The sequence below is a fragment of the Varanus komodoensis genome, unplaced genomic scaffold, assembly GCF_004798865.1.
Source record: "Varanus komodoensis strain SLA01 unplaced genomic scaffold, ASM479886v1 scaffold5, whole genome shotgun sequence".
In the NCBI taxonomy this organism is placed as follows: Eukaryota; Metazoa; Chordata; class Lepidosauria; order Squamata; family Varanidae; genus Varanus; species Varanus komodoensis.
Window position 1 is genome coordinate 47,709,412 of NW_025336087.1, and position 26,327 is coordinate 47,735,738.

The window sequence follows — 26,327 nt, forward strand, 5'->3', positions numbered from 1 at the left end:
TACAAACTCTTTTGCTCAATGAAGTTCAGGTTTAGAAAGGCCTTTGTATAAATGTGTTATTGATAGCCTTACAGTTATAAGAGTATGTAGCTGTGATAAACATGTAGAAAAACTGTGTGGCAACTGAAGGGTGTGTTTTGCACCACAGTGAGGGCAGGCAGAATCAATTGCCTGATTGTGCTAAAAGCCTTATTATGAGATGATCAAAACTGAAACTTGATTGACTGGGACCAAATTTTCTTATAATAGCTTAACACTATTGCTGTGTGTATCCTATTTGTGAGGCCTAGAATGTAGGCAAATATGTAAGACAAAACATAGAATTTTATTTCACCAAATGTCCAAGTGTTTCTTTGAAATATGTGTTAGTTTAAAGTTAGCATGCATTCAAGCATGACTTACATCTTGTGTATGTGTGTGGGTATCACTATAAACAAGTTGTTGTTGGATCACTGTTCATAAACTCAGATTGGCAAATTTTTCTTTAGTAGAAATAAATGGCAGCAAAAGTTTCCATTGTCTTTATCACCCTGCTGAAATGGAAACAAAACCTTTAAGACTGGACAAAAGAGACTTGTTCTAGGAAAAAGTTAAAACGGCCAGATAGTTTCTATCTTCTCCATTTTTTTCAACAATTTCTTCCACAACTAAAGTGTTTCCTCAGAGAATTCTGTTGGCAGGTGAAATAATATTCTATTACTGCAAGCTCTAATGAAATCTGTGAAGGCCTTTTATTCACAAGTTTAAGTTGCGCTCTCTGAGATGAACTGTGCCATCCTTTTCAACTGAGAGTTTGGGTGTGTGTATGTAAAAAGAAAGGAAAGCTTTCCTTCAGCCCTAGTGGAAAGGTCTATACCAAGTTCTCAGACTGCAATCAAATACCAAGTACTAAAGTGGTGCAAGAGCTAAAAGCACAGGTTACATTGTAAGACACCTCTGAACCCATAGAAAATAGGGCTAGAGAGCAGGGTGATATGCTAGTAACCTCTCCCCTGCAGAAAAAGCTGATTTCTACTGGAATAAATTATTGAGTCCAAGTTCAAATTGGCTTTAACAAAAAAGGTTGTTCTGCCGTTCCAATGCCAAGGTCTGCAAATGAAGAAATCCTCATACCTTGATAAGAAGGATCCTTTCAAGTGATCCTAGTGACAAGAATCATTGTGAAGGCAAAAGAAAGAATCTGGATCATCAAGGCCAATCCCGGGGTCAAAATCTGGGCTCAGTGTCAGGAAAGCCACACTGAGAGCTCAAAACAAGCTAACCTTCCTAACTTTCTGACCCAGAAGCTCCTGCATTTATGCCTGTGAACTCTTATCAGAGGAGAGTGGTTGGTGATTTAAAGAACCAGGGCTTCTGGCACCTTTTTTTCCAATGGATTTTACGAAGTGATTTTGAATGGCATATGGCGTAGCATGCGTCTGCTATCTGCTATCTGATAGTAAGAGATAGCTACTTGGGATGCTGGCTGCTCCGCTGCTTGGCTTGGGATTGGTGTGTGTGCTTACTGCCGCAGGGACGAGAGTTCCAGCACCTTTTTTTTTTTTTTTTTACAAAAAAAGCACTGTAAAGAACCTTGTAAGACCTGCAGACTACCTTGAAGAAGGTCAGCAGTACCAAAGGACCTGCAACCAACTCTTCATGAGAAAGAGGAGCAAGACAACACTTGCAAATTCGAGGAGCAAATAGCAGAAAAAACTGACATTTGCTGTAAGATCATAAGGAAGCAAGAAACAATGCTTGTATCCAGAAACAACCTAGTCAGCTCTTCTGCCATCTGGATTAAAAAGATTCCTACCCAGATTCATCATATCAGATTCAAGAAAAACAGACTGCCAGAAGCAGACAATTCACACACTCAAGTCAAATGGACTGCCATCCTTTTCTCAAACTCCAGGAGAAATAGACCTATGCCTCATTCCTAGCAGATGGCCCAGAGTGGCAGCATGGGGCGGACAGTTCTGTATGTATACTATGGATACAGGTTACCCCATAAGACATTATTGATCATATGGCCCAAGAATCCTTTAAGGATTTTCTAAGGCCAGAAGGATGGACTGAATAATATGAAATTTTCTTCATGAGCAAACAACAAACGTCAGTTACTTAGTGTTCTATCAGAGAGACACAACGTGTTGTAAATATGACATAAACCTCTGTTAAGAAGGTCAGAATTTGTATAGATAAACCTTGAGGGAAATGTTTCAACCCCAGATATCCTCAAAAGATTATAGATCATGATAACCATGTACAAAAGTGACTGAACGTTTTTTGCTATGATGTTTTCTGTTGCAAAATGTTAAATTCACTATGAATAATGACTCTGGCAGCTGGTCTTGACTGGAGATGGGCTCACTCTCTATTGTTAGTGTGTACCTACAATAAAAAGTCGTTTTATATAAAATTACTTGCTGGTGTTCCTTGTCTCTCTCACAGTCCGATAACAAACAAGAGGGACTTCTTTTTTGTCCTCAGCATAAGGACTCTAGTGGAGACCACGGCCAAGATAATTCACATCATTGCATTCCATTCCCACTGTATAGATTTGAAAGCTGGACAGTGAAGATAGCTGACAGGAAGAAAATCGATGAGTTTAAAACATCGCACTGGAGGAGAGCTTTATGAATAACATGGACTTACAGAAAGACAATCAAATGGGTCCTAGATCAAGTCAAGCCAAAGCTTTCCTTACAAGCAAAAATGGCAAAATGGAGACTGTAGTACTTTGGACACCTCATCTGAAGACTCCCAGGAGAAGATCATCATGCTGAGATGAAAGGTGGAAGAAGACCAGATAGGAGATGGATTGACTACAGAAAGGATGTTACAGCCTTGAACAGCTAAGCAGGGATGTCATGGATAGGACATCCTGGGGGACAGGGCAGGGGGCTTTCATTCATAAGGTTGCCATAAATTGGAGATGACTTGACAGGACATAACACCAAGAAAGCATTATAAAAAACTAAGGATGAAATCCTAGAACACTTACTACGGAGTAAGTGCTTTGGGCATAGAGGAATTTATTTTACAGTAAGCATACTCAAGGCTGTAGTGTAAGCCTGCAATCCTGTAGTTTCTTAATAAAAAACTACAGTCTGTCTACACTCAGCTGAGCTATTTTGGAGTAGCCACCCATAGGAAAACACAGTTGCCAAATTGAGATGATTTCTACATGCTCAGTTTCTGGAACAGCCAGGTTATACAGCTGGAGCCCCATATCTGTGTAGGTTGGTTCCAAGCTCCACAGCAGATGCCTGAAACCATGAACAACAGCAAACACTATACAGTATACAATAAAATAGCAAGCAGGTGCCTGTGGACGGTGGTGGAGAGCTGCAAAATAAACTATATACTAAAATCCAAAGTATATACATTTCTTTTCCCTAATTTTGTTCATTCTTACCTCAGCACTTAAAGACTTCCTTTGGTGCTTTACGGCACTTTATGACTTCTCTTTCAGGCTGAGGTCAACCCTGGTTAACTGAAAATGTAACCGAGCCAGTGGATACAGGGGTCCTGTTGGATTCATATTTTTGAGTTAACTTTTTCCTTGCTTTCCAAAGCTCTTTTTTGACAAAATTTAAAGAAGATTGTAAATGGTGCTGTTAAATATGTTTGAAGTGTCAGGTTCATTGGATATTGGGTAGTTTGGAGGGTTGTCAAATGCAGGTCTTTTTTTTTCTTTTTTGCATCCCTTGGAGCAAAGCTGGGGCATTTTCGATTTCAGGTGCTTTTTGTGTGTTTTTAATGGACTATCTGTCAGATCCTGCAAAAGAAAACAATGAAGTTTTGCAGGCCAAAGAAAGAGCTATGAGTTAGTTGAAATCACCTTGACAATAATGGGCCTTTCTCTTGGAATTTCATGTGAGATAATAAAGTTTCATGTGATGTTGTGAACCTGTAGGAGTACCTCTTCTTTACTTCCATTTATGCTCTGCATTTCTATTTCTAATAAAGCAAACTTTTGAAACGGAGAAATGCAATCCCCAAACCTTGTAAGTGTAAGCCTCCCATATTTTCTCAACCACAGGAAACCAAACCTGGGAAGGCACCACTGCCCCTGAACCGTTTGGGGGAAACACAAAGCAATATGTTTACACTGGATAAATGTTTAGGCCTTAATTTATACCAAAAAAGAGAGGCTGGGTCTATAAATCTCAAATCTAATTTATATCTTGGAACTCTAATCACAGAGAAGATGCTGGAACAATGAGCAATACATCATGAGAAAGACTGTTTCTCTATTATAGCTACTTGTACTAGAGGCTGACATATCCGCAGGTGCTGCTGTCTTGCATGACTGAAATGTCTACTATGTAAAATGCACCCTGGACGTAATGCTATGACAGGTTTAGACAGAAGCAAGGCCCAAAGCTCCCAGCATGCCCAGACTTTTTCCTGTCTCAACTTGCACAGGATTTGCACCCACAGCTCATTTTTAGGTAACAGCCCCTACAAAGCGGTAGCATTTGCTTCACAAATGGGGCACGGTGGCTTTTCAGGAACAGGCTATTTCCAACCTCGGTGGAATTAAAACCATCTTTATTCTGTGCCACTTGACAATATGGTACTGTAACCCAAGAATGGAACAGCTTAGCACTTTTAGATGCACGTGCTCAGCGAGGTTTTTTAGTTTGCAGGGTTTCTTCTTCACCTCTCACTGGTTGCTATGGAGATCAGGCCTAGCTGGAAAGAACCATCTGTATTTTAAAACCGGAACAGCTTGGCTTGGGTAAGTTAAAAGATTTGTAAATTATATGGGGCATGGTAAAACTGTTATGTAGTTCTTTGGCCTACTTCAATGGGCCAGCCAGGCAGGATATTTTTTCAGAGTACACAGTGATCCAGTTTAGGAACAAAAAGATGCTTCATTTGTCCTTCTTCTGATGCACAAAGTAGGGGTTTCTCAACATTAGACTTTTATCCTGTTTTAACCTGCTGCTTACTGAGGCTACTGCTTCTGAATTCTTCGTGAGTTTATGATGGGTTCCTTTACAAGGTCTTTCACCATGGCAGTTTTTCTTTTCCCACCTAACTATATGTTCCTTTACAGAATCACAAGAAGGTGTTGCAGTGTGGTGAAATTGTACAAATACAAAGCCATTTTGCAGTGAATTATAACATTAGGCCTTTGATGACTTTTTATTCTTGCTTTAAAAAGTCACAGGAATGCTCTGAATCCACAGGAGAGGCCCTGGAGGACATGAAGCATCCACAAACTACTGTACGTGAGGAATCAGGAGAGCACAATAAGTGCCTCATGTAGAGAAGTTCAAGGTCCATACATGCAGAACCTGTGTTCAGACAACAGGTTGAGTATGGCTTGAGTATGGTTCTCATTGAATAGAGGTTGTTGTTGAAACATGAGACACCATATTGTCTGAAACCAGTTGGGCTAATAAAACTTGCCTTGTTAACCACAAACAACCAATGAAGAGAACACATGGTTTGATGTTGGGTTATGAACTTAGGGTTGTTCATGTTGGTTTTTCTTGACTGGGATCAGAACATCTGATAACCCTGATAATGTTTCAGCAACCTACACTCAACTCATATAGAAGCCCTGCATATAGGATATCATGTTGTTTGAACTGAACCACTGAATCCTTAACTTCCAAGACTCTTTCTCTCAATGGCTTATTGTTGAAACATGGGTTATTGTTTTGTTTGAACACAACTGAGATAACAACCATGGTGAATAATCTTCAATTCACAACCCAACAACTAACTAGTTCTCTTCATGGGTTGTTCTTGGTTAGCAAACCATGGCTTGTTAATACAGCTGGGTTCAGATAATACAATAGCCCATATTTCAGCAACAGCCTACAGTTCAGTGACAACTCACTCTCAACCTATGCTCAACCTTTCAGTGTGGTTATTTTGTCTGAACACAGTCTCTCTCTCTCTCTCTCTCTCTCTCTCTCTCTCTCTCTCTCTCTCTGCTTCCTCCACAGTTCCACAGACTATGGTCTGGCTTTAAACAATACTGTTCTGTGCTTGGTGAGTGGCACATTTTCTTTTGTGGAAAGGAATGTCTTCTCCTTCCACATTCTGCCTTCTTGTGCTAAACACTATTTTAAGGAAAAACAATTTTACACTTGAATTGGACAGTGATTGCAAGGAAATGTACTTTCTTATTGCTTGTACTTAAAGAGGACGATATGGTTGGTTTTAAGATAGGAGTATTAAGACATCTTCAGTATTAAGTAAAATAATATACATCAGTGTTATGTACACTTACAAGAGACTGTTTCCTTGTTCAAATCTGAAATGGCTATCTCTCATGACTATCAGAAATTAATTACTGTCCTCTAACCCCATCCAGGTTTACATGAGTGAACACTGACAGGTTTTTCCTTTCTTAACTCTTCTGAACAGATTGCAATCCGTTTTTCTTACAATTAAATAAGAGTAATTAAAGGAGTAAACTGTAAAGTCTTGTCCATTTATCCCAATTCTCTATCATGCAATACTGTGGCAGAATCTTGGGAACAGGATTTTAGATAGACAGATAGCCATTAACAGTTCATTTTACTGTTTTTTTTTTTTTTCCAAAGGACAAGATTTGCTTTTTATGATGAAAGGAACTCATGCCAGCCTCTTATTTTCTTATACTTTTTTAATTTTTGTTCAGCATTAAAGAAAGGAACTTCATCAACATTGATTGTCATTTACAGAAAACATTCAAAAATCATGTGTGCATTATTATGGAATGCTAACAGTATTGAACTAATAACTTACAGGACATAAAATAAGACAAAAAGCTATTACATTCTAAAGAAATATAAAACCATTTAAAAATTTTGATGGGGAAGGGGATGCTGGTCCTAAAACATTTGTAAGAAAAAAAGTGGTCACTTTCTAAATCAGGCTGTAGTTTTTACTCACATCCACATAAATATTAAACAAGGGGAAAAGAGCAGAGGGGGAGAGAGCAAGAGAGAGAGAGAGAGAGGTCAGAAGGAAACTGCAAATGTCAAACAAATGTTATGTCACCTGTCTGTATTTTCTGCGTCTATGGCCAGTGACTCTTTATTGATATCACTGTATCATTAAGTTTCATGGGGGAAATTAATATTGAGATTATAAGGTGTTGTCTTCTAAAAATAATTCACACTATGGGTTTCATGTGATAGTTTTCAGTTGGATTTTTTTTCCTAAATCTGTGATTGTGTTCTGACGACAACACAAACTTGACATATTTTTTCCAAGAGTGGTGAGCATACTTGATCAAAGTTGCAATTCAAACTACTCCTAAAAGGGAGATTAAAATAAACTTACAATAATAACCGCTACAGCCAAGCACCAAATAACTTGTGGTTCCAGCAGCACAGAGATGTAACATCTCACTTCACATCAACAAAGGTTACTGGAAACAGGATAAACATACTAAACCTTTGAAACTTGGAAGGATATGAAAATCAGTTTGTTTCATTCTAAAAGCAAGGAAGCATTTCCAGGGATCCCCCCTCCCCCCATATTAGAAAGCTTTATTTAAATCTAAATATCTTTTTTTAAATAAATTGGGCATCACAAAGTACTACCCATGAAAATCAAACTTAGGTAGCCTTCAAAGGCAACCCAAATAATTTGCACTTACATTTTTGATCCTGTCTGCTTTTTCATAGCTGTTAATACTTTGGATATATACATATATATATTTCCTTACTGTGATCCTTAAAACATTTATTTGGTGATGGTCAGTTATGGCTTCATCTTGTAGCTACTGAGTGATCTGAGCTCAGTTTAAAATAAATGAAAAGTGTACAAAAATATTTTGTTCAGTGGAGAGAAAGTTTTGTTGTTAATTCACACTGGAAGGGTTTGTCAAAACATATTAAACACAATCCACCAAGACATTTCCTGTGCAAAATCCATTGAAGTGAATGGGAATAGCACCAGTATGCTCTACCATTATTTTGGAGTTCTTCAATCTTGCACAACTCTCATTTGTTTCAGTGGGGCCTGAGCAGGAGAACTTCCCAGTGGATTTGCCCATGTTCTGCCAGGAAATAGAATTTGCTTTATCAATTATTTTGCAAATAGAATTTTCTAATGCAGTTGATGTTAGCATATTTTTTTTGTTTACAGTCTCACTTGGAAAAAGGTTCATTGACAACTCTTCCCCTCCCTTCCCTGTTATAAAACAGGAGTATGACACTAAACACCAAGGCTGTTCAAAAGGCTTTATCTATTACAATCAGTTTCCATAAAAAACTGAAGAGTACATTACACTCATAGGAAGCAAGTACATAATTTGCTCTTTGATGTTTTTTTCTCTTTAAAAAAGCATTACAAAGTCTTATGCTTAAACAGAGACATAGAAAAAAAATCAGTGTTTCACTGTCCCAAAGTTATTTACAGGAAAAAGTACAGAGACAGCATACATAGTATTAGACCTTCTGCGAGTATATATTAAAAGTAATTCCATTTGAAAAAATATTGTATTTGTCTTCTACATTTCTACAATACATACTCAGGTTTTATTCTTGTGTGTGTGTGTGTGTGGGTGGGTGGGTGGGTGGGTGGTTTTAGAAAGAGAGAGAGATTTTATTCAGCGTTGATCAAATGAGGCAGATAGTAGAGAGTTGAGTGGCTGAGCAAAGAGATTACATAGGTATTCCAATTCCTAATTTATATAAATTGCCTCTCATTTACTTGAGAATCATCTAAGGACTGCTTATCACATTGCTTTTTAAGTCATACCCTTTGGATTCATGTCCAAGTTTGAACATTTTAGCAAACCTGTCAGTCAAAAATAGCCTAAGTCTCAAAGCCATCTTGGATTGATTATTGATAATATAGCCATTCACAGGAATGCTCTGATATGTCAAACCATGCCTCTACACTTCCTAGTTCATTTGCTTGTCAGGAATTCAGGAAGTAAAGAAGTGCTATGGCTTACATCTATGACATCTCAGAATATTTATTAAGAATAATGATTGATAGCCTGATCTATTCTGAAGACAAGTGCTATGTTTCAAAGCCAAACAGCGAAAATAATTTTACCAAAATCTTATTCTTTTCTGATTTAATTTGGATGCCCAAAATCCAACCCAGCAATGCCTCTGAAAGATGCTATGGCTTGGTGAATTTGCATTAGGAGGGAATTCCAAAACTGGACAGCCACTGAAGACTGAATCTGACTCCAGGCATGATTAAGTTAGTGCCCTCCTGGATCACAAAGATTATAACAAGGACAGATTCCCCAGGGAGTGCTAGGCCTACATCCTCGTGAAGTCACCATAGTGACACAAAACAAAATACAGTCTGTGATGGCTTCACCTCTGTTACCATCTTAACTTATCCATCTGAATCCGAATCTGAAAAATTCAAGGGCTGCCAAGGGAGATAGCTAGTTTGCTTATACCTTCAGGGTTAGGCGTGCCTTGTACAGGGCATGGACAGATTTTCTTTTTTACACTCACTGTTGCTTCCTTGCCTATGCCAATCTTCTTCTCTTAAGCTCTGCTGTGCCCTCAACCAATCCATGCTGGTGTTGTCATCCTTCTCTGTACCTTTAGTTGCCTTGCCATGGTAGCCTCCACTGGTGGAAATCAGAGCCACCATAGTTTGCCTGCTAAGAGATTGTCTTCCTCTTGTGCATAGAAGTTCTGTCCATGAACTGATGCGAGTGCATCAAAAAGTAATGCAAGAAGCAGTACCAGGGGAAAGAATAGCCTGAAAGTATCACAGCATGCCTACCTACAGTATTTCAGATGGGTTTCGAAAGCTCAATATGTTTCAGTTGTGCTTTATTTATGGCTGGGCGTACAATCACGGTGCCTCTGTGTCTTGTGTGCCATGCTACAGGAGCCGGAGAGGCAAAGAAAAACACATTTGTTATGCCATTCAATGGCCTTCCAAAATAAGTGCAGGAGCAAATCCCCACCACCCAGAGAGGAATGCTTGGTTTACATGACAGAACTTCAAAAAGTCACGTTATTGTAGAACATCTTATTAAATAATACATATTTGCCTGATTCAGACATTGAAGTGACACATTGAAAAGAACACAATCATAGTGCATTTGATCCCTAGAAGAAGCTGTCAGACTAATATATTTTGCTTCAGTTCTTTAAGCTGGGAATCTAATCAAAGACAAATATAAGTGCTTTTTTATATGCTGTTTTAAGTTGAACACTCTTCAAGGTAAAGTATGTTCTCTGCAGCAGCCCATTGTTGCCCTACAATTCATCTATGCATTTGGTGCTTTTGCTGCTTGAATAATAAAGGACCCAATGTGGCAATGTTTGTTTACATACATACATACATATATATATATGGTAATTCTTTTTAATTATGTCTGAACTCCTTAGTTGTTGAACATACTCGACTGTTGCCGATTCATATCTAAACTAAAAGGTCTCTTGCTTTTCTAGAAACACACATACATTTCCCCCCTCAACCAACAAACAGCAGTATCTTCAGTTGCAAGTTAGCAGCTCCAACCTCCCGCCCCCGAAAAAAAAAAAATCAACATTTTTTTTAAAATCAACACTGGTATTTCTACAGTAGATGAAGCTTTTTCTTTATGTTAGCTTACAGAAGACAGCGTGCAAAGCAAACATTTTCTGCAAATATGCTTACAAAAAATAACACTCAGATTTTATTGCTGCTATATCCAATGCTGTTGTCTTACACTCATCCTGTGTTCTGTGGTTGGACCACTGGGATGAGAAAAATAGGCAAGTATTATACATCAAGTTACTAAACTCACTGTACGCAGTTTTATCCTCATCGTCTGAAATCATCTGGAGGACTATTTTGAGCTCCATACCAGTCAGTTCTCCTCACAAATATTTGTGCGTTATTTTATTCTTTTTATGTAAACTGAGAGGATGTATTATTTTGTATAAAACACTAATATATGAGCACAATCAATCCATGTCATTATACATTCAGATTGCTGTTTTTAAGAAGTACTGTTGCATTAGTTACCACTGGAGAAATATTAGGTACCTTCTCATTAAAGAAGAGAACTGTTTCTAATAAGTTTCTTGAGAGAAAGGGTAGATTCGGTATTAGGAGTGAGAAAACAAAACAAAAACATCTTAGCTGTAAGAATGTTTGGACAATGGAATAACTTAGTTAGGGAAATGGTAGACTCCTTAAATTTTTATGAATCTTATGAGGTGTCCAGACCATCTTATGTTGAAGTTGATTTAAAAGGGATTTTAAGCTACCTTGAATACCCAAGTGAACAGCGTGTCCTTTTGTGAATACTATTAATGTGATATAGAAGGCATAAAGAATGATTTTAAAATCCAATTTATGTTGACTTGCAAATAGGGGAACTGAGATATCATCCTTAGTATCACTTGTGAAAATACCCTAAATTTAGTTCTCAGCATTTGAGGACAGGGGGTAAGTGGAATGTTTTTCATTAAATGTAATGCTCAATAGTGAAGTAACAGCTTCAAGATGCAACCTCAAACATTATTCATTTTAATGTTATACACCAATAGAATTTAATGCAAAGTAAATGTGCTTAGACTAGTGGTATTAGATTCTTTACTTCTTCATACACAGAGAGTTTTACAGAGTATGCTTGGAAGTGTTACAGAAATTGATGTGGGTTCAGAAATGACATATGTCTTTGGCATTGGTGTATGGCATATTATACAAATGTGTTAACTTCATTTGGAGCTTTGTGGGTGGGACTGTACTGGTGCTTGAGAGCATGAGGATCAGTCCCTGGCATCTTCAGTTAAAAGAACCGAATAGCAGAAGACGGGAAAGATCTCTGGGGCAGTCCTGCAGAGTTGCTACCAGTCAGATGCACAAGTTGCTAAGCAAGTTGAACAAATCCTAGATGGAAAAATGTGTACCATGATAAAAGCCAGCTTCCTTATGCTCTTTTTGAAGGGATCTCAGTTATAATGGGAGAGATTTATACACATTTAACTCTGCTCTAATTGGATTGTGCCCAAGGTGCCCATAAACTTATGTCCATAAGCTGACAAAGAGAGTTCAAATAGTTTGAATTGGAGGAAGTAATTATCAAAAAGAGAGAGCCTGCATGAGCTGCATGTCCTGGCTATGTTTCAGCTAAATGTCTTCCTTATGGTTTCACAAATTTCGGCAAAGCTCTTGTGTGATTCAACATAATAGGGTTTCTATGAATGAGTGCTAATTATAACTAGTCTGAGACATGGAGGTGGTATGGTATGGCCATCTTGGTCTGTAGCATACGAGGCCTTTTTTTCCTTGGCTGAGGCGTTGCTCAAACTGGTTTTGATATTTTTGTAACACTTTAATCAGTATTTGGAAAAAACAAATTACATACTAATGGCACAGCATTACTACTATAGACAGTGTATGGGTGTTGGTTGTGCATCACAACTAGTGATTTCTTGGCCTGCCAGAGACAATTCAAAATATTTTTTCTTAATTTTAAAGCGAGGTAAAAGATATGTGCAGGTCCACATATGTAGCCCTTTTAAAAAGAAAAAACAAAAAAGACCCCCCCCCCCCAGTCTACTTCCTATCTCATTCTAAGAGCGTTCTTTTAAAAATTCATTTTAAAGTCCATTAACTTGTATGGGACTTGTGGAAGCATATGCAATTTTCCTAGGGAGTTTCATTTAATTCAGTAGAGCTTCCTTTTGAATAAACATGTTTAGGATTACATGAAAAACTACAAAGCAAAAAAACAAAAAATGGGCCTTTTGTTGTAACTCTGGTTACATGTTGGTGCTCTGTTCCCCAAATGAAATTAATGAAGACGTTAATTATTTTCCAAGGCGTATTATATCAATGGGAGTGATTTATGATGGATAGTACTTGGAAAATACTTAATTTTAGCACTATGCCCCTTTGCTCTGTGTGGATTTATATAGATATTAATTCTGAACCTAAAGTATTGCACTTTGGAAGAAGTCAGCCTCATTCCTGTAGGAACTGATTATCTCCAGAGAGTTTATGGTAATCTCTGCATAGATAATTGAATAGTTCAGACTCAGAGTGATATGTAAGGAACTAATTATTTGAATTTGAAGTGTTATTGTCAGTCAAGTCCAGCAGCATCTGCTCTGACTGGAAGCAATCTTTAGGGTCTCATACAGAGTTACATTTCATCATTAGCTACCCAGTTTTAACTAGAACTTCTAGAGGTTGAATTTGGGACTTATGCATGAAAAACATGCAATTTACCTTTGTGTGATGGATATTCCACAAGGCAGGAAATATTTCTTAGTATTTCTGACAATAATAATCCCAAAGGCCAGTTCCCAAGCTAATTTGAAGTGCTTTTGTTTAGTTTTTATGCCATGTGAACTAATGAACTGATCTGCCTTATGAGCTTGAGTAGCGAAGCATACCATGAGAAATGGTAGCACAAGGGTACATATTGTAGCAGTTCCTGCAGTGGCAACAGTTTTAAAAAATACAGAGGGAAAGCATGGAATAACTCCAAAGGTTTGCCAATTCCCACATTACTTCCTTACATAATTATAGCAGGTGTGGGGAATATATTGTAGTTAGAAATAACAGTGCATCTGCCTTGACCCCTATTAAAGTTAGGTATGAAAAGTTTTGATTTGCCAATAAATACAGATCAATTGAAGGGCTCTTTTATAAATACAAGAAATGCTGGATATTCTTTTCTGCTGGTATCCCATATATTTCTCCATGTGGTAAACCAGCAAAACTGTGGCAATTACTGCAAATACACTGCAATTTTCAGGGTACAAGATCTTGATCCCTGCACACTTACTTAGATTAAATCCCAAGTCCCACTGACTTACAAAGGATTATATTCAAGTAAGTATGTTTACAACTGCAGTGCAATTAATCCATCCTTCTTTGACTCTAGAGGACTTACCGCTTATACCAAATTTAATTTTGCCAATAGTTTGAAATCCCGTTTATGTGCACATAATTTGAGTTTGAAGGATGAACAGTCACAATATGGATCTCGTGCTCACAGTCAGAGTGTGAAATCAGTGATGCATGTTGCTGAGGAAAGAGTAACAGTGAATTCAGTTTTAACCACATCATTTTTAATAGCTGGCTTGAAAGCCTTGTCTGGGTCTTCCACATTTTGGCATCTAAATTTGTGCCTTTCAACACATTTCTAATAATTGTTTCCTTATTATTACTGTCATTTTAATATATCTTATTATTTTTAATAAGGTAATAATATCCCTGAGTGGCATACAGTGCAACATCTGCATCAAGCAATGATTGTCATTTACAAAGTGTGAAGATTTAAAAGTAAAGAATAGGATGATGCTAGTGCTCGACATACAGTTCTTACAGCATATCAGAGACAGTGGTTAGTTTATAGAGGGGAGGCAGAATGGCTGAGACAAGTTGCAGAGACACACACAAACACACACAGGTTTCAAAGCTTCAACTCAATATATTCCACTTTAGCTTTCATATTAACATCGTGGAGTCTACTCTTGCATCCTGATCCAAAGCTCCACATTTGTTCCAAGGTGCATGTGGGGCTCCTGGATAAGTGGGTTGCCCTCTTCCTTTCAATAGAGAGAGCGGGTCCCTTTGTTTAAGGAATTATGAGAATTTGCCTATGTATCACAGGTCACACTCCTTACAGGTAACTGCTGAAGTAGGGCAATGGCTTGGCAAATTTGGGCTAGACCACTGGAATTCTCCATTCTTACTGATATATCAGCCAGCTCCATTCTCTTTTATCTCACTGACAGTGTGAACAGAAGTAATGTTAAAACCAGTAATGATCTTCTTCCCATAAAAATAGCTGCTTAGGTAAATGTTACCTGGGGTGGGGTGGAAGTTTGAACTCAAATCCCACTACTTGGAAGTTACCCAGCTTCTCCATAATATTAGAACCAAGACAGAGTCAGTAAGAAAGAAGGATTATGTTAGATGAGAGCTCAAGAGCTCAAGACCTCCCAGCTTCAAATCCAGTGAAGTCCCTAACACAAACTAGTCATCAAATATATATTGCATTTGGAAACAGCTTGGTTTAATTGAATGTCTTCTATTACCCTGTATTCCTAGCAATCAGTAAAGTAATCTTTCCATTAGAAGGAAATATGACTCTTGGAATTAATTCTTTATACAGAGAGCCAGCAGGAGTGACATTTATACAAAATTAAGTCCCTGTAGAAGTGTAACAAGCAGTCCACATCTGTCTGCTCAGACACTGAGAATAAAGTGGTTCAGTGCTCTTACATTATCAGAATACAATATAAAGTGTTATTGCTGTGTTGGTTCCAGAGGAGGGACAAATCAAGCAAAGGAAGAAGAAATCTTGTTTACAAGGGCACCTTCTCTTGTCTCTGCCCTTTTATTTGAAGAGGAAAAGCAGCAGAAGAAACAGGACATAGTCCAAGGATAATCAATAAAGGGTTTTCTATTTATGGATATGTTGATGCTCTTTTGCAGAAAAGTTCTCTTCAACCACTGAAAAACTTGTGGCATGTATAGTGTTAACTCCTGCCTATCCATCACTTAAAGGCATGGGAGCTTTGCAAGAAAAAAGCAAAAAGGTTGTCCTATACCAAAACCAAGGAAGGAAGTATCCTATAATAGTGCTGTGGGAACTATTAGATCTGATCATGGTTTCATCTTACATCCTCAGTGTCCCTGGCTGAACTTTTCAAAGTACTCTTGGAATACTTAGAAAGCTACTATTGAGACTAATAAATACAGTGAAGTGCAAGATTTCTGTCAGACCCAGTTAAGACCAGACTGTTAAGTATTGTTATTCGGTTCTCCCATTTGTAACAGAGGACAGACATTTTTAAATTATGGGTGGTATCCAATTTACCCAGCAATGAAATGGGTTTTGTCCGTGGAATGGGGAAGGGGTATGTCCCTTTCATTCTGTAGCTGTCCCTCCCATGTACCCTCAAAATTGCTCAGGAGGGCTGGAGAATTCTTTAGAACAGATTTGGGGGTGATGCAGGGAGCTACAGAAAGGTCCAGCTGAGCAGGCAGGAGTTTCTTTGCAGGATGTTGGATTTTACCTTCTGTTGGAATGCCTAGGTAGCACTGTCAATAGCAAAGTGGATTCATTTAATACTTTAGGAGATAGATCATTTTCATGTGTACTGCCAGGTAATATATTTCAAGTTTGGAAAATGGGTAGTGGTTTCAGTAACAAAGAACTGTATTATTTGTACTATAGTTGTGTTATGTATTTTTGAAACCAAAACCAAGATTGCTGAAAAAATATTGCAAGAAAACTATAAGCTTCATATAGTATAGGCTTTTAAGGGGATTGTCTTGACTATTGGGATTGTGAAGGAAAGTGATGTCAGAAGTTACAAAGAACAGCTTTATATCATGCACAAAGTTTATGAAAAGTTGAAATAAGAATCACTGGAATGAAGAACAAAGAAACAAGATCATCCCAGAAGTCTCAAACTATCTGGTGAAGTTTTCTAAGAGTAGAAAATGGGAAAGGGCAGTTTTAGAGGCCTGTGGGTACTCTGAAGTTTAAGAAACTCTGCATGGATCCTTGTGTCTTTGCAAGCATCTTCTACAACCATCCTTGGAAAATGTTGAACAACTGCCTTCTCCCAAGGAATTTACTGTATAACATACACAGTAAAAGAAATACTGCTAAAAAGGATCAGAGCCATTGCAGAATTAGAAGAAATTTCCATTGTTCTTGTTTTCTGAATTCCACTTTTTCAAATGGGGCATGGGTGAAGGATGGGCTTATTACACAATCTCCTCAGAGCTCATACTGGATTTCTGTGTGTGTGTGTGTGTGTGTGTGTTCCCCCAGCCATGACAACATGTGGCCCTGGGGCCAAATTTTTGTGCACTCCAGTTCCAGGAGCTGGTGGAGAAAATGTTATATTGAATAATAATGTCCTTTTTGTGGATTGAAGATGTGTTATATATAGAACACAATGATAAATGTGCCTGCCGATTGAGCTGCCAGCCCAGTTTTGTTAAGAGGTAACAACTGAGCAATCAATGCCCTGGATATGAAGTGAACCAGTGAAAACAGCTGTTTACCCAGACACTGGAATATGATGGTTGCATTAGAGGATGGGAACGCATATGGAAAGCCTCTGCTCTCATCTCACAGCTCACAATAATTTCTTAACTGATGGATGTTCTTGTAACTGGTACTTTACTTTTCAAAGTTATACCTCTGGGCCTGCTCTGTTATCAGAGTATCAGAGCAATATTATGCCCTATAACAATTTTTGCTTTAGGAAGTGTTAATAAAATAAACTCTCTTTCTGATTCACAAAACAAATGCATTGTTTGGGATAGTGTAGATTTTACTCTGAGTTTTAAATACTCTATTGGCATTGTGTCCTATAATATGTTTAATATATGCTTTATCACTATCATTGAGAAAAAAATATCCCCCATTAACTTTCTCTGTTCATTTGAATTATCCAGACAAGGCTTTGGCACCAATAGTACTAACCTGACTTTTCATTCACTGACTGCGTACTGCATACACATTATATACAAACTGATCAGAAATGGTACCATCTTGTCATTATATATGGATGGATGGCAGAGCAAAATCCTAATTGCCCAACGTAAAACTAACACATTACATGGAAAGTTAAAAAATGCAGGAGAGTATCCTTAGAAAATAGGCATTTTTTAAGCTACAGCCAATGTGTGCGTATTCCATATATGTACGTGTATATATGTACTGTACTGGGATATAGCAGGGGTGGCTAACTGGTGACTCAAAGAGTAATTTTATCCAGCATCTAGTGATGCTATCAAATTTCGGTCAAGGTGTGGTTAAACCCTGCCTAAAATTTTAGTCAGATGAAAGGAATTTTGTTTTCTTAAAGGGGCATGTGCCTGTATGTGTGAGAGAGAACGAGCAAGATCCTGCATCCATATACTGTTTCTCTCTTTGGATTTTCTACATAATGCTGCCCCATCTGAGAATTTGTTTTAGAATTTCACTGCATTTGATAGAAAAGGTTGAACTGGGAAGCAGTGTTCTTGTATCTTGTACCTTGTACCTTGACCGCCTTTAGAAGTCTATAGTAGCCCCTGAGAATACCAAAGCTGGCCATCCCTGATATCTACGATCCATATATACAACAGGCATGATCCTTGCCTGTGTGCCAAATGATCCCTGCAGGGCTTAAGAGAGTCCCAGTTTTCCCGCTCCCCTCACTTTGTACATATATAGTGGACAGTGGCAGGGATTGGGTGGCCTCCAGGGCACTCACATAAGCTGCCCGGGTGGAGAGGGAGCACTGGATGGCTGCATATGGAGGACCCCCGGAGTCCACCCAGTGCCTCTCCTGGTCTGGGACACTGCATGCACTTCCACTGAAGGGTGAGGGGAATGGGACTCCTTCAAGCTGCCCAGGAAGCACTCCATGCACAGATGCTGCACTCAGCAGGGAAGGCTCATGCCCATATATATTATATACACCCACACCTATTTCCAAGACAGCTACAAATTGCCACATGCATTTAACTAGCTAAAAACATAGAAATAGGTAAGCCTAGTTTAGTGGAGTTTTCTTAAATTATATTTGAACAATAAACAGCAAGAGCAATACTGCAAATTACTCCTCTGTTTTCATTTATATCTACACTAAATGTCTATAAACAGTTGTCTCCCAAAACATACCCCCAATAAAATAAAATCAAAAATAAACACCCAGTGTTCTATATTTCCAGTTTCTGGTAAGTTAAAAAATAAAAAAGGGGGAATTAACAAAAAGAAGAGAAAGGAAAACAGGCCCCACTCAGAGGTGCATATTTACATTCTTCAAACTGTAGCGGTGAAAAATAATTCTATTAAGTGCAGGACATTCCTAGTGTTGCAGTAGTGACATTTTTTAAAGAAAGTCTTCATGAAAACAATTCTTTTGTCTTAACAGTGATGCATTCCAGGACTATGTGACATATTCTATTTTTCCCTTCACTTGCAGGCAGTGGTAGAGTCTGGATTGAATAGTTCCTTGTATAACGGAGGAAACAGTGTGTTCACTATATCGGGATGAGATTGTTTAAAGACCTGCAGTTTTTCTCCATGCAGGTTGCAAAGTGCAGTGATGGTTGGTATCTTGGCTACTAACTGAAAGACAGAGACAGACAAAGAAGTAAAGGGAGAACAATTTTATTCTGAACAAATCATTTCATGAATGCTGCTTTTGAAATTGACTGGATCTCCTAATGTTCTTTGCTTACTCTAAACATACTGGTAGTGGTAGGGTGTAAGATTTGGTTGGGGTGCTGGAATGGGAAGGCGGATTAACCATTCCCACTCTCGGGGGGGCCGTATCACCTTGCTACCTTGAGTGGCTATTACCTGGTTACCTTAAGGTCCATCTCCTCCCATACCTTGTTTCCTGGATGTTAAGAGCAGCGCTGGAGGGCTTGCTTTTTGTGCCATGGACCCAGGTCATTCTGTGCTGCAGCTCTTGAATTCCGCAGCCTCCACATGAAGATATCCAGGCTCCCTTTTGGCATTCATTTGCCCCAAGCTGAAAACATCCCTTTTCCCAGAGACATTTCGTGTTTAAAAATGTACTGCTGCCAGTGTGCATACTATATTTTAGGTAGCAGCTTTTCAGTCTATTTATAGCAGTGTTTTCAATCTGTAATTTTGATTTCTTAAATGTTTCATTTTATAATTCTTGTAGATCCTGTGGGAGATCCTGAGCCACTTCCAAAGTCCTATGGATCTTTATTTTTAATCCCCTCTTAACTTGTGAATTTTGTGGAATTTGTGTCAGTAGGCTTGATTTAAAACTTGGTAATATCCATTGTTTACTGCAGGGGTGAAAACCTCAGGCAGTACAGTCAAATTTGACTATCTAGGACTTCCAATATAGCCACTCAGAGTTTTCCAGAAAGCAACTGGCCCCACTTCCTTTCCTGACCTCTTGATTGATCTGTAGTTCCTAGATGAAGTTGAAGTGTCTCATCTGAGGTCTGATAGTGAGAGTTGTAACCTGAAATATGCTGGTATTTTTGCCTTGCCCCCTTTGTCTCCTCCCGCAAACCACTGGCATGCGGCTCCTGAGAGCTTTCCCAAATTTAGCTCTCAGGCCAAAGAGGGTTCAGCTTTCAAGGCTTTCTAGGATACTCAACCCTTTGCTTCATTTGCATGCTTTCCTTCTACCATGACACAAGTGGCAAGGCAGGAAGGGAGAGTCCATGAACATATGTCCAGGTGCTTAGCTTGTTGGATTTGCATCGATTGCAGCAGATTTTGCTTCCCAGAGTGGCCTCTTAAATATGTGGAGTGGATATGTGGAACAGTTTTCAAAGGTTTGGGCCATTTCCATGTTTCCAGAACTCCGGATGACCTCTATTGTATAAAGGAAACACTTGTACAATCGGGCTTCCTTATTAGTGTTTTATGCCTGCAGAGCTGGTTCCCCCATGGTACAAATGGGAACACCCTTTCAGGCATGGTTGGGAGCAAGGATCCATGTACATAGTGGAGATCCTATGCCTTCAGGGAATTCCTGGATCTGTGTAATTATTTTTCCTACTTTTTTCTGATCGGCTGGAATCACTAACAACCATTGAGAAAAAATAAAAAATATATTTTTAAAAAATAAAAAATACAGAAAAATAAAAAATGTGAAATAAAGTACAAAGTTGGTTAATTAGACGTATGTCTGTATTTGTTTCTCTAGAGATTAGTGAGTCAGTTTGTATATCTACCTTTGCCAAAGTCTCATCATCAAGATGATTCTTCTGGATCACATGTTGAAGTGCAAAATAAATCTTTTCCTGAAGCTTCTGGACCTTCCTTGGTTCTAACAGCCAAGCTCGATCTGGCCAAGCAATAAAGTAACACAAAATTAAGATAAACTATACCCAGGAAGAAGATGGAAAGAACATTCAGGTGAGGAACACATGCATTGATTCTTTTAGAATATCAGATGGCTACAAATAAAACATGCTAAGCAACTGGATTAAAGTGCAATGGGGACCTGTGCTGAACAATATTCACAGTTACATGTCTATCGAAACTATATGCCATGCTTTTGATTCTTAGTATAGCAGGGCCTCCATATCTGCAGGACTAGGTTCCAAGCCCCCCTTCCCTGCATGAATGCCTGAAAGATAGTAGTGAACACTATATTTGCAGGGGTTAGGACCACAGGACACCACAAATATCTGTGGAAAACCACAAATATCTCTTGGAGAAAACTGCAAATCTCTTTCACAAACTATGAACTCTGTCTGGGGATGTCATGGTACTAGTCTGTCTCACTCACTGTTTTGTTTCTCAGTAGGCATGAAGACTCTAGAGATTCTTCCTTAGAGATATTCATGGGCTTTCTGCTTTCATGCGGGTCCTGAGCCCCTAACCCCATGAATGTGGAGGGCTGACAGTCAACTGTGGTTAAGTGAAACCGCAGTAACTGAAACAGTGGATACGGGGTCCTGCTGTATTTGTCTTTTGTACCAGGATTCAATTGCTGGATTTTGCACTTCTAGTTAAAAAACAAAAGTCAATTCTACAAGCTTGAATTCTGCTTACTTCTGCCATACTCACATGTTCACATACAAGTATAAACACATAATTTGCTGTGTGTGTTTTTCCCAGAGTATGAATATACTTTTGAGCAAGTGCATGCATTTCATCATACTGCACAGACACTAGCTCTCCTCCATATCACATAAATCCAGGCAATATATCAATCAATCAATCAATCAATCAATTGGTCACTTGCAGCAATACATATTGTTTTCCTTTCCTGCTATTTTAGCTCCACATTTTGGCATGCCTGGCCATTCTAGCCTTCCAGACGAGCTGTGCAAGCTGCCAGTACTCCCCCTGCATGTTTACCCATTGCCTTCTGCCACCAGATTATGTGCTGTGCAGCACATTAAATAGTCTGCCGTATGAAGCAGGATTGATTTACCCTTTATTCTAGCCTTCTCCACTCTGCTGTTCTCCAGACATTTTGGACTGTAACTTCTAGACGTCCCTGCCAATATGGCCAATGGTCAGAAATTCTGGGAATTGATGTACAAGCATCTAGATACCTATTTTTGCACACTCCAGCTGTACGGCAGCCTTCCCCAACCTGGTCCACTCCATCCATAATTGCTGGAATGAGGGGATCAGGAGGGTGGCACACTGGAGAAACTTCTTTTCCATCAAAGGATGCCCGCCCTGTGGGGTAACGTATTGCATGCCACATGCTAGTAATGGATGAGGCTGAAGCCAGTGTGGGTGTGCCCCTCCTTCTCTCATTTTCCCTTCCCACCCAGCAGGTTGCTCAATCTCTAAACTGATAACTTATCTGGGAAACCGATTTTCTATTTTAATGTGCAAGGAATTGTAAAGCATGTTGCAAAGCATGGAATTGTGGTCTGGGGCAAAGAGAAATATTGGTTGTTCACAGCTGAAGTAATACAACTGGCCATCTAAGGAAAACTCTTGTAAGATGATTAAGCCCAGGATCAAACACTGCCTAGCTACCCCAGCACCCATAGCAGCATGGGATCCTGGCCTGGGGGCTGGAGGGCCACATAGCCATGAACTATCCATGGCAATCTTTTGCAGTTTCACTGCTGTACTCTGGGGGACAGAGTAGCATGTACAGGTGGTGTGGAATTAAGCAGTGATGAAAGGATCAGAGCACGTCTGGGAAGCTGCAAAGGAAGCCTGGGAGAGCAGGTGGGCTCACAAAGTAAGCTTATGCAAGAGCTTCTTCCTCTAGATGTTATATAAGGCGCTGTAGCTGAATGGTAGAGCAAAGCTTTTCAGGAAGAATATCCCAGCTTTAACAGCTAGCTCCTGCATTTGTAACTTACATGCAATTAGAGGCAATACAAAAAGGGAAGCTATCTTTCCATAATTTAATGTACACACTCGTAGGAGAGAATAACAGTTGATATACTAGAAAAGTTAGAAATGGTAGAGTTTGTATATGGGATGAGTGGTATGTAAAACTAGTTGGAAATAACTACCTGGTGATATCAGAACAGCAGATGAAAACAAGGCAATTTCTTCCTCCGTCAGCTGCAAGGAACATAAATTCTTTGCAAAGTCAAATGCTTCATTCACCAGGTCATCCGAACCTATATTTGGGACAGATGACAAAGTAAACAAAGAATCCATAACCTTCTGTAACTTGCTTTTTATCTAATGTTTTTCCCAGACATGAATATACTTGCAAGAAGATGTGTATATGCATCCATACTATATACACACTGGCTTTCTGCATATCTCCTCTGTATGTGTGCATGTATGTATATGTATATGTATGCCTCCAGTTATACCTAAAAGAGTTCCCACCGTAACAGTGTGTACATTCCACTATTTGTGCCTTCAGATAATGTTACAAGAGAAGTGGTGTATGAACTTCTTTGAATAAAAGCTTTCTGAGATCAGTGCAAAGACCTGAGTATCATAGGTGCCTCTAAGCATGACTCATTAAGTTCACTAAGTATGGCTTTTCCTGCCACCACATGGGAAAAGTCCTACTTGTCATTTTTCTTCTCTTAGGCAGAGAAGCTTCTCCTTCTGCATAAATAGTAAGCTAAGCAATGCATCTTATCTTGAACAAACCCTGAATATGCAAAGAAAAACATAAAACAATTCTTGCATTAAATGCTACAAAGACTGCTAGGAAGAAACATGTATCATGACATGTCCCACATTTTTCTTCTTGCAAGGGACTCAAGGCAGCTTACATTGTGCTCCTCCTCTCATTTTATCCTCATAACCCTGTAAGGCAGGTTAGGCTGAGAGTCAGTGACTCGCCAAAGTCACACAGTAAGCTTTTTGACTAAGTGGGCATTAAAACCTAGATCTCCAAGACTCAATCCAACACTCTAGTAGTCACTGTACTACACTTTTAACTCTTTCTGTGTAACATTATTTTACATCAGGTTATTGGTTACTGCTACTTCAGTCTAATTGAGGAGCTGCAAGCTTAAAAAATAGGTTGACAAAGAGCACAATATAAAATAAAAGGCAAGATTTAATCTGAAGCCCCAGTTGAGTATAATGTTGCATGTGCTTAATTCTAGTTCTCTCTGCCAGAGTTTAATACATTGACGGTGTATTGGATTGTGGCCTAAGTATATAAAGCTTACATGTGAAGATATGTACTAAATGTAATCAAATCTTATAAAACCCATAAATCAGCTTCACCTTTTGTTCTTTATCACTTCACAATTACTATAATTTTAGTCTGATTGCAGCTACGGTTTGAGGAATGCTATAATTTGCATAAAACAGCACATTTATTCATCTATTTGAGATACTTCCATGCCTCTCTTCTACCATACAGTGGTAATTAAAGCAGCCTCACAAAAGGCTAAAAATTACTAAAACAAAATATGGCAATAGTATAAACCAAACAGCAGAAGATAAAAACCGTGAACTCTGAGTAGCAGTAAAAACAAATCAATACCAGCTGCCCACAAATCTTAATACTGAACAGTCATAACCAAAACAATTACACAGAAACATTAGTCAAATGCTCAGACAAATGGAGCAGCCTTTGCCTGGTGCCTGAAGGACAACAAATTAGATACTAAGTAGATCCCTGTTCAGAGGAAGTTCTGTAATTGGAGAAAACATTTCCACCTAGTCACCAGCCTTGGTCCTGGTTGCAGGCTTTGGAAAGCCACGTTTAAGCTCCTGTGGTGTTCTCCCACAATGCCACAAGCCTTCTCACATCAGCTTTCTCCCCTGCACATACCAGTTGCTGGGTAAGGTGCCTGCTGACCCACCCATATGAAAAGTACTGTGCATTTGGTGGAGACACCATCCTTATGACACCACTTCTGACCACAATTTGCCTCTGTTAGGCCAAGGTCAGAATGCTAAGGTGGTGGTGTTGCTAAGCACAGGTGTGCAGGACCAGAACTGCACTCAGCACTGCTAGTAGGTTACCCTCCAGTCTTTGCTGGATTGGATCCCCAGCAGCAGCAGCAGCAGCAGGAGCTAATAAAGTTCTATGTGCTTGAATTTCTCATTGATGCCTGATATTCACACATTGGGAACAGGGCCAGATTAATTACAGTGATGCTCCTGGAAGGCTCAGGCACACAGTCCCAGTGTTCCCTCGAGCATCCCTGCCAGGCCCAGGCAACCCCTGTCCCCTTACATCAGCTATGGCAGCACTGACATGTGCTCTACCAGGTCCCTGGAGGCCTGGCATTTGACTCAAATATTCAGCATGCTAGCTTAGGGCCTCTCCTGTCTGGACTACCATCTCATCTCCACAGATGCTGGGTTACATGGGAGTTGGCAGAATTTTAGATAACCCAGACGATTCAGGGCTTTGTTATTGTGTATTTATGGCAAGTTGTATATGCTGTTGTATATCACCAGGATTCTCAAGTGGTAAACAGTACAGGAAGTAAATGAAATCAAAGGACAAAACTATTTTAAAAAATTAGATTAGAGCCAATAAAACCTGTGTTGGTGAATTAGGAAGCGCTTGTTTAAATAAAAAGATATTCAGCATGTGCTAAAACCAAAACCCTGTTGGTTTTGGTGTCTGGCTTCAACAGGCAGGAATTTCCAAAGAGGAGTAGCAGTACTCTGAGGAGTCCAAGTAGACTCCAAGTGGGCCGCAGGTCTGTGCAGAACCACTGGAAGTGACTTGGATGAAATCAGCAACCAGACAGCCTGGTAAAGAGGAAGGAACTCTCAAACATCTTGGCCTCAACTTGTTTCGGGCTCTCTACCTCAGCAACAGAATCTTCCACCTGGCTCAGTAGTTGATAAGCAGCCATCGCAGTTCCCTCAGCGAAGAGGTTTTATGTTGAAAAGGGGCAGCTCCTAACCACAGCCAAAGCACAACATTCTGCACTAGCTGCAGCTTCCAGACCACCCTGCCAGTTGCAGTTATGCTGTAGCTAGAAAACCAGGCAGAGTGGATAGAGTGCCTTTGGAGCTGGTGTGGCCACCTGAATCTGCAGGGAGAGGGATGGAGCCAGGAGTAACCTAGGTGATAACATTATCTTTCAGTACAAGTGCAACTCGCTCCAGAACAGGCAATAAGTTTATTCCCTGGACTCAGGAACCTGGCACCCACAGGTTTTCCTTCTTGCCAGGTATCAGCTTCAGTTTATAGGTTGCTACCTAGTCCATCACAGAGCATAGACTTGCAAAGCCATATTTGATTACAGAACTATAGGAACTTTAGATTCCATGAAGAACTTTCCCAGTGGCATTGCTTCGATGTTACACACAGGGGACAAGATAGTACTTCGAAGAAACCAATTGCCAAAGAGCCAAGGCATATTCCTCCACCATTACTCTCTAAAATAGACTTTGTAGGTGGAACAAACCCAGGACTTCCTCAGTGCCTCAAATTACCAACATACAGAGCTTGTATAGGAGAACACCATGTATTCTGACTCAAATCCTAATTCATATTCCCCAACACAAT

At 39.3% G+C, this 26,327-nt stretch overlaps 1 protein-coding gene across 2 annotated transcripts in view; it reads right to left on the minus strand.

The window, feature by feature from the left end:
* Positions 1–18,862: 18,862 nt before the first annotated feature.
* RORB (RAR related orphan receptor B) overlaps positions 18,863–26,327 on the minus strand; it is a 158,590-nt gene continuing 151,125 nt past the window's right edge. For both annotated transcript variants that reach the window (XM_044446387.1, XM_044446386.1), the window contains exons 8-10: positions 22,885–22,995; positions 20,620–20,732; positions 18,863–19,018 (exon numbers count right to left, since the gene is read on the minus strand). In XM_044446387.1, the coding sequence (XP_044302322.1) occupies positions 18,863–19,018; positions 20,620–20,732; positions 22,885–22,995 (380 nt within the window). The remainder of the gene's footprint in view (positions 19,019–20,619; positions 20,733–22,884; positions 22,996–26,327) is intronic.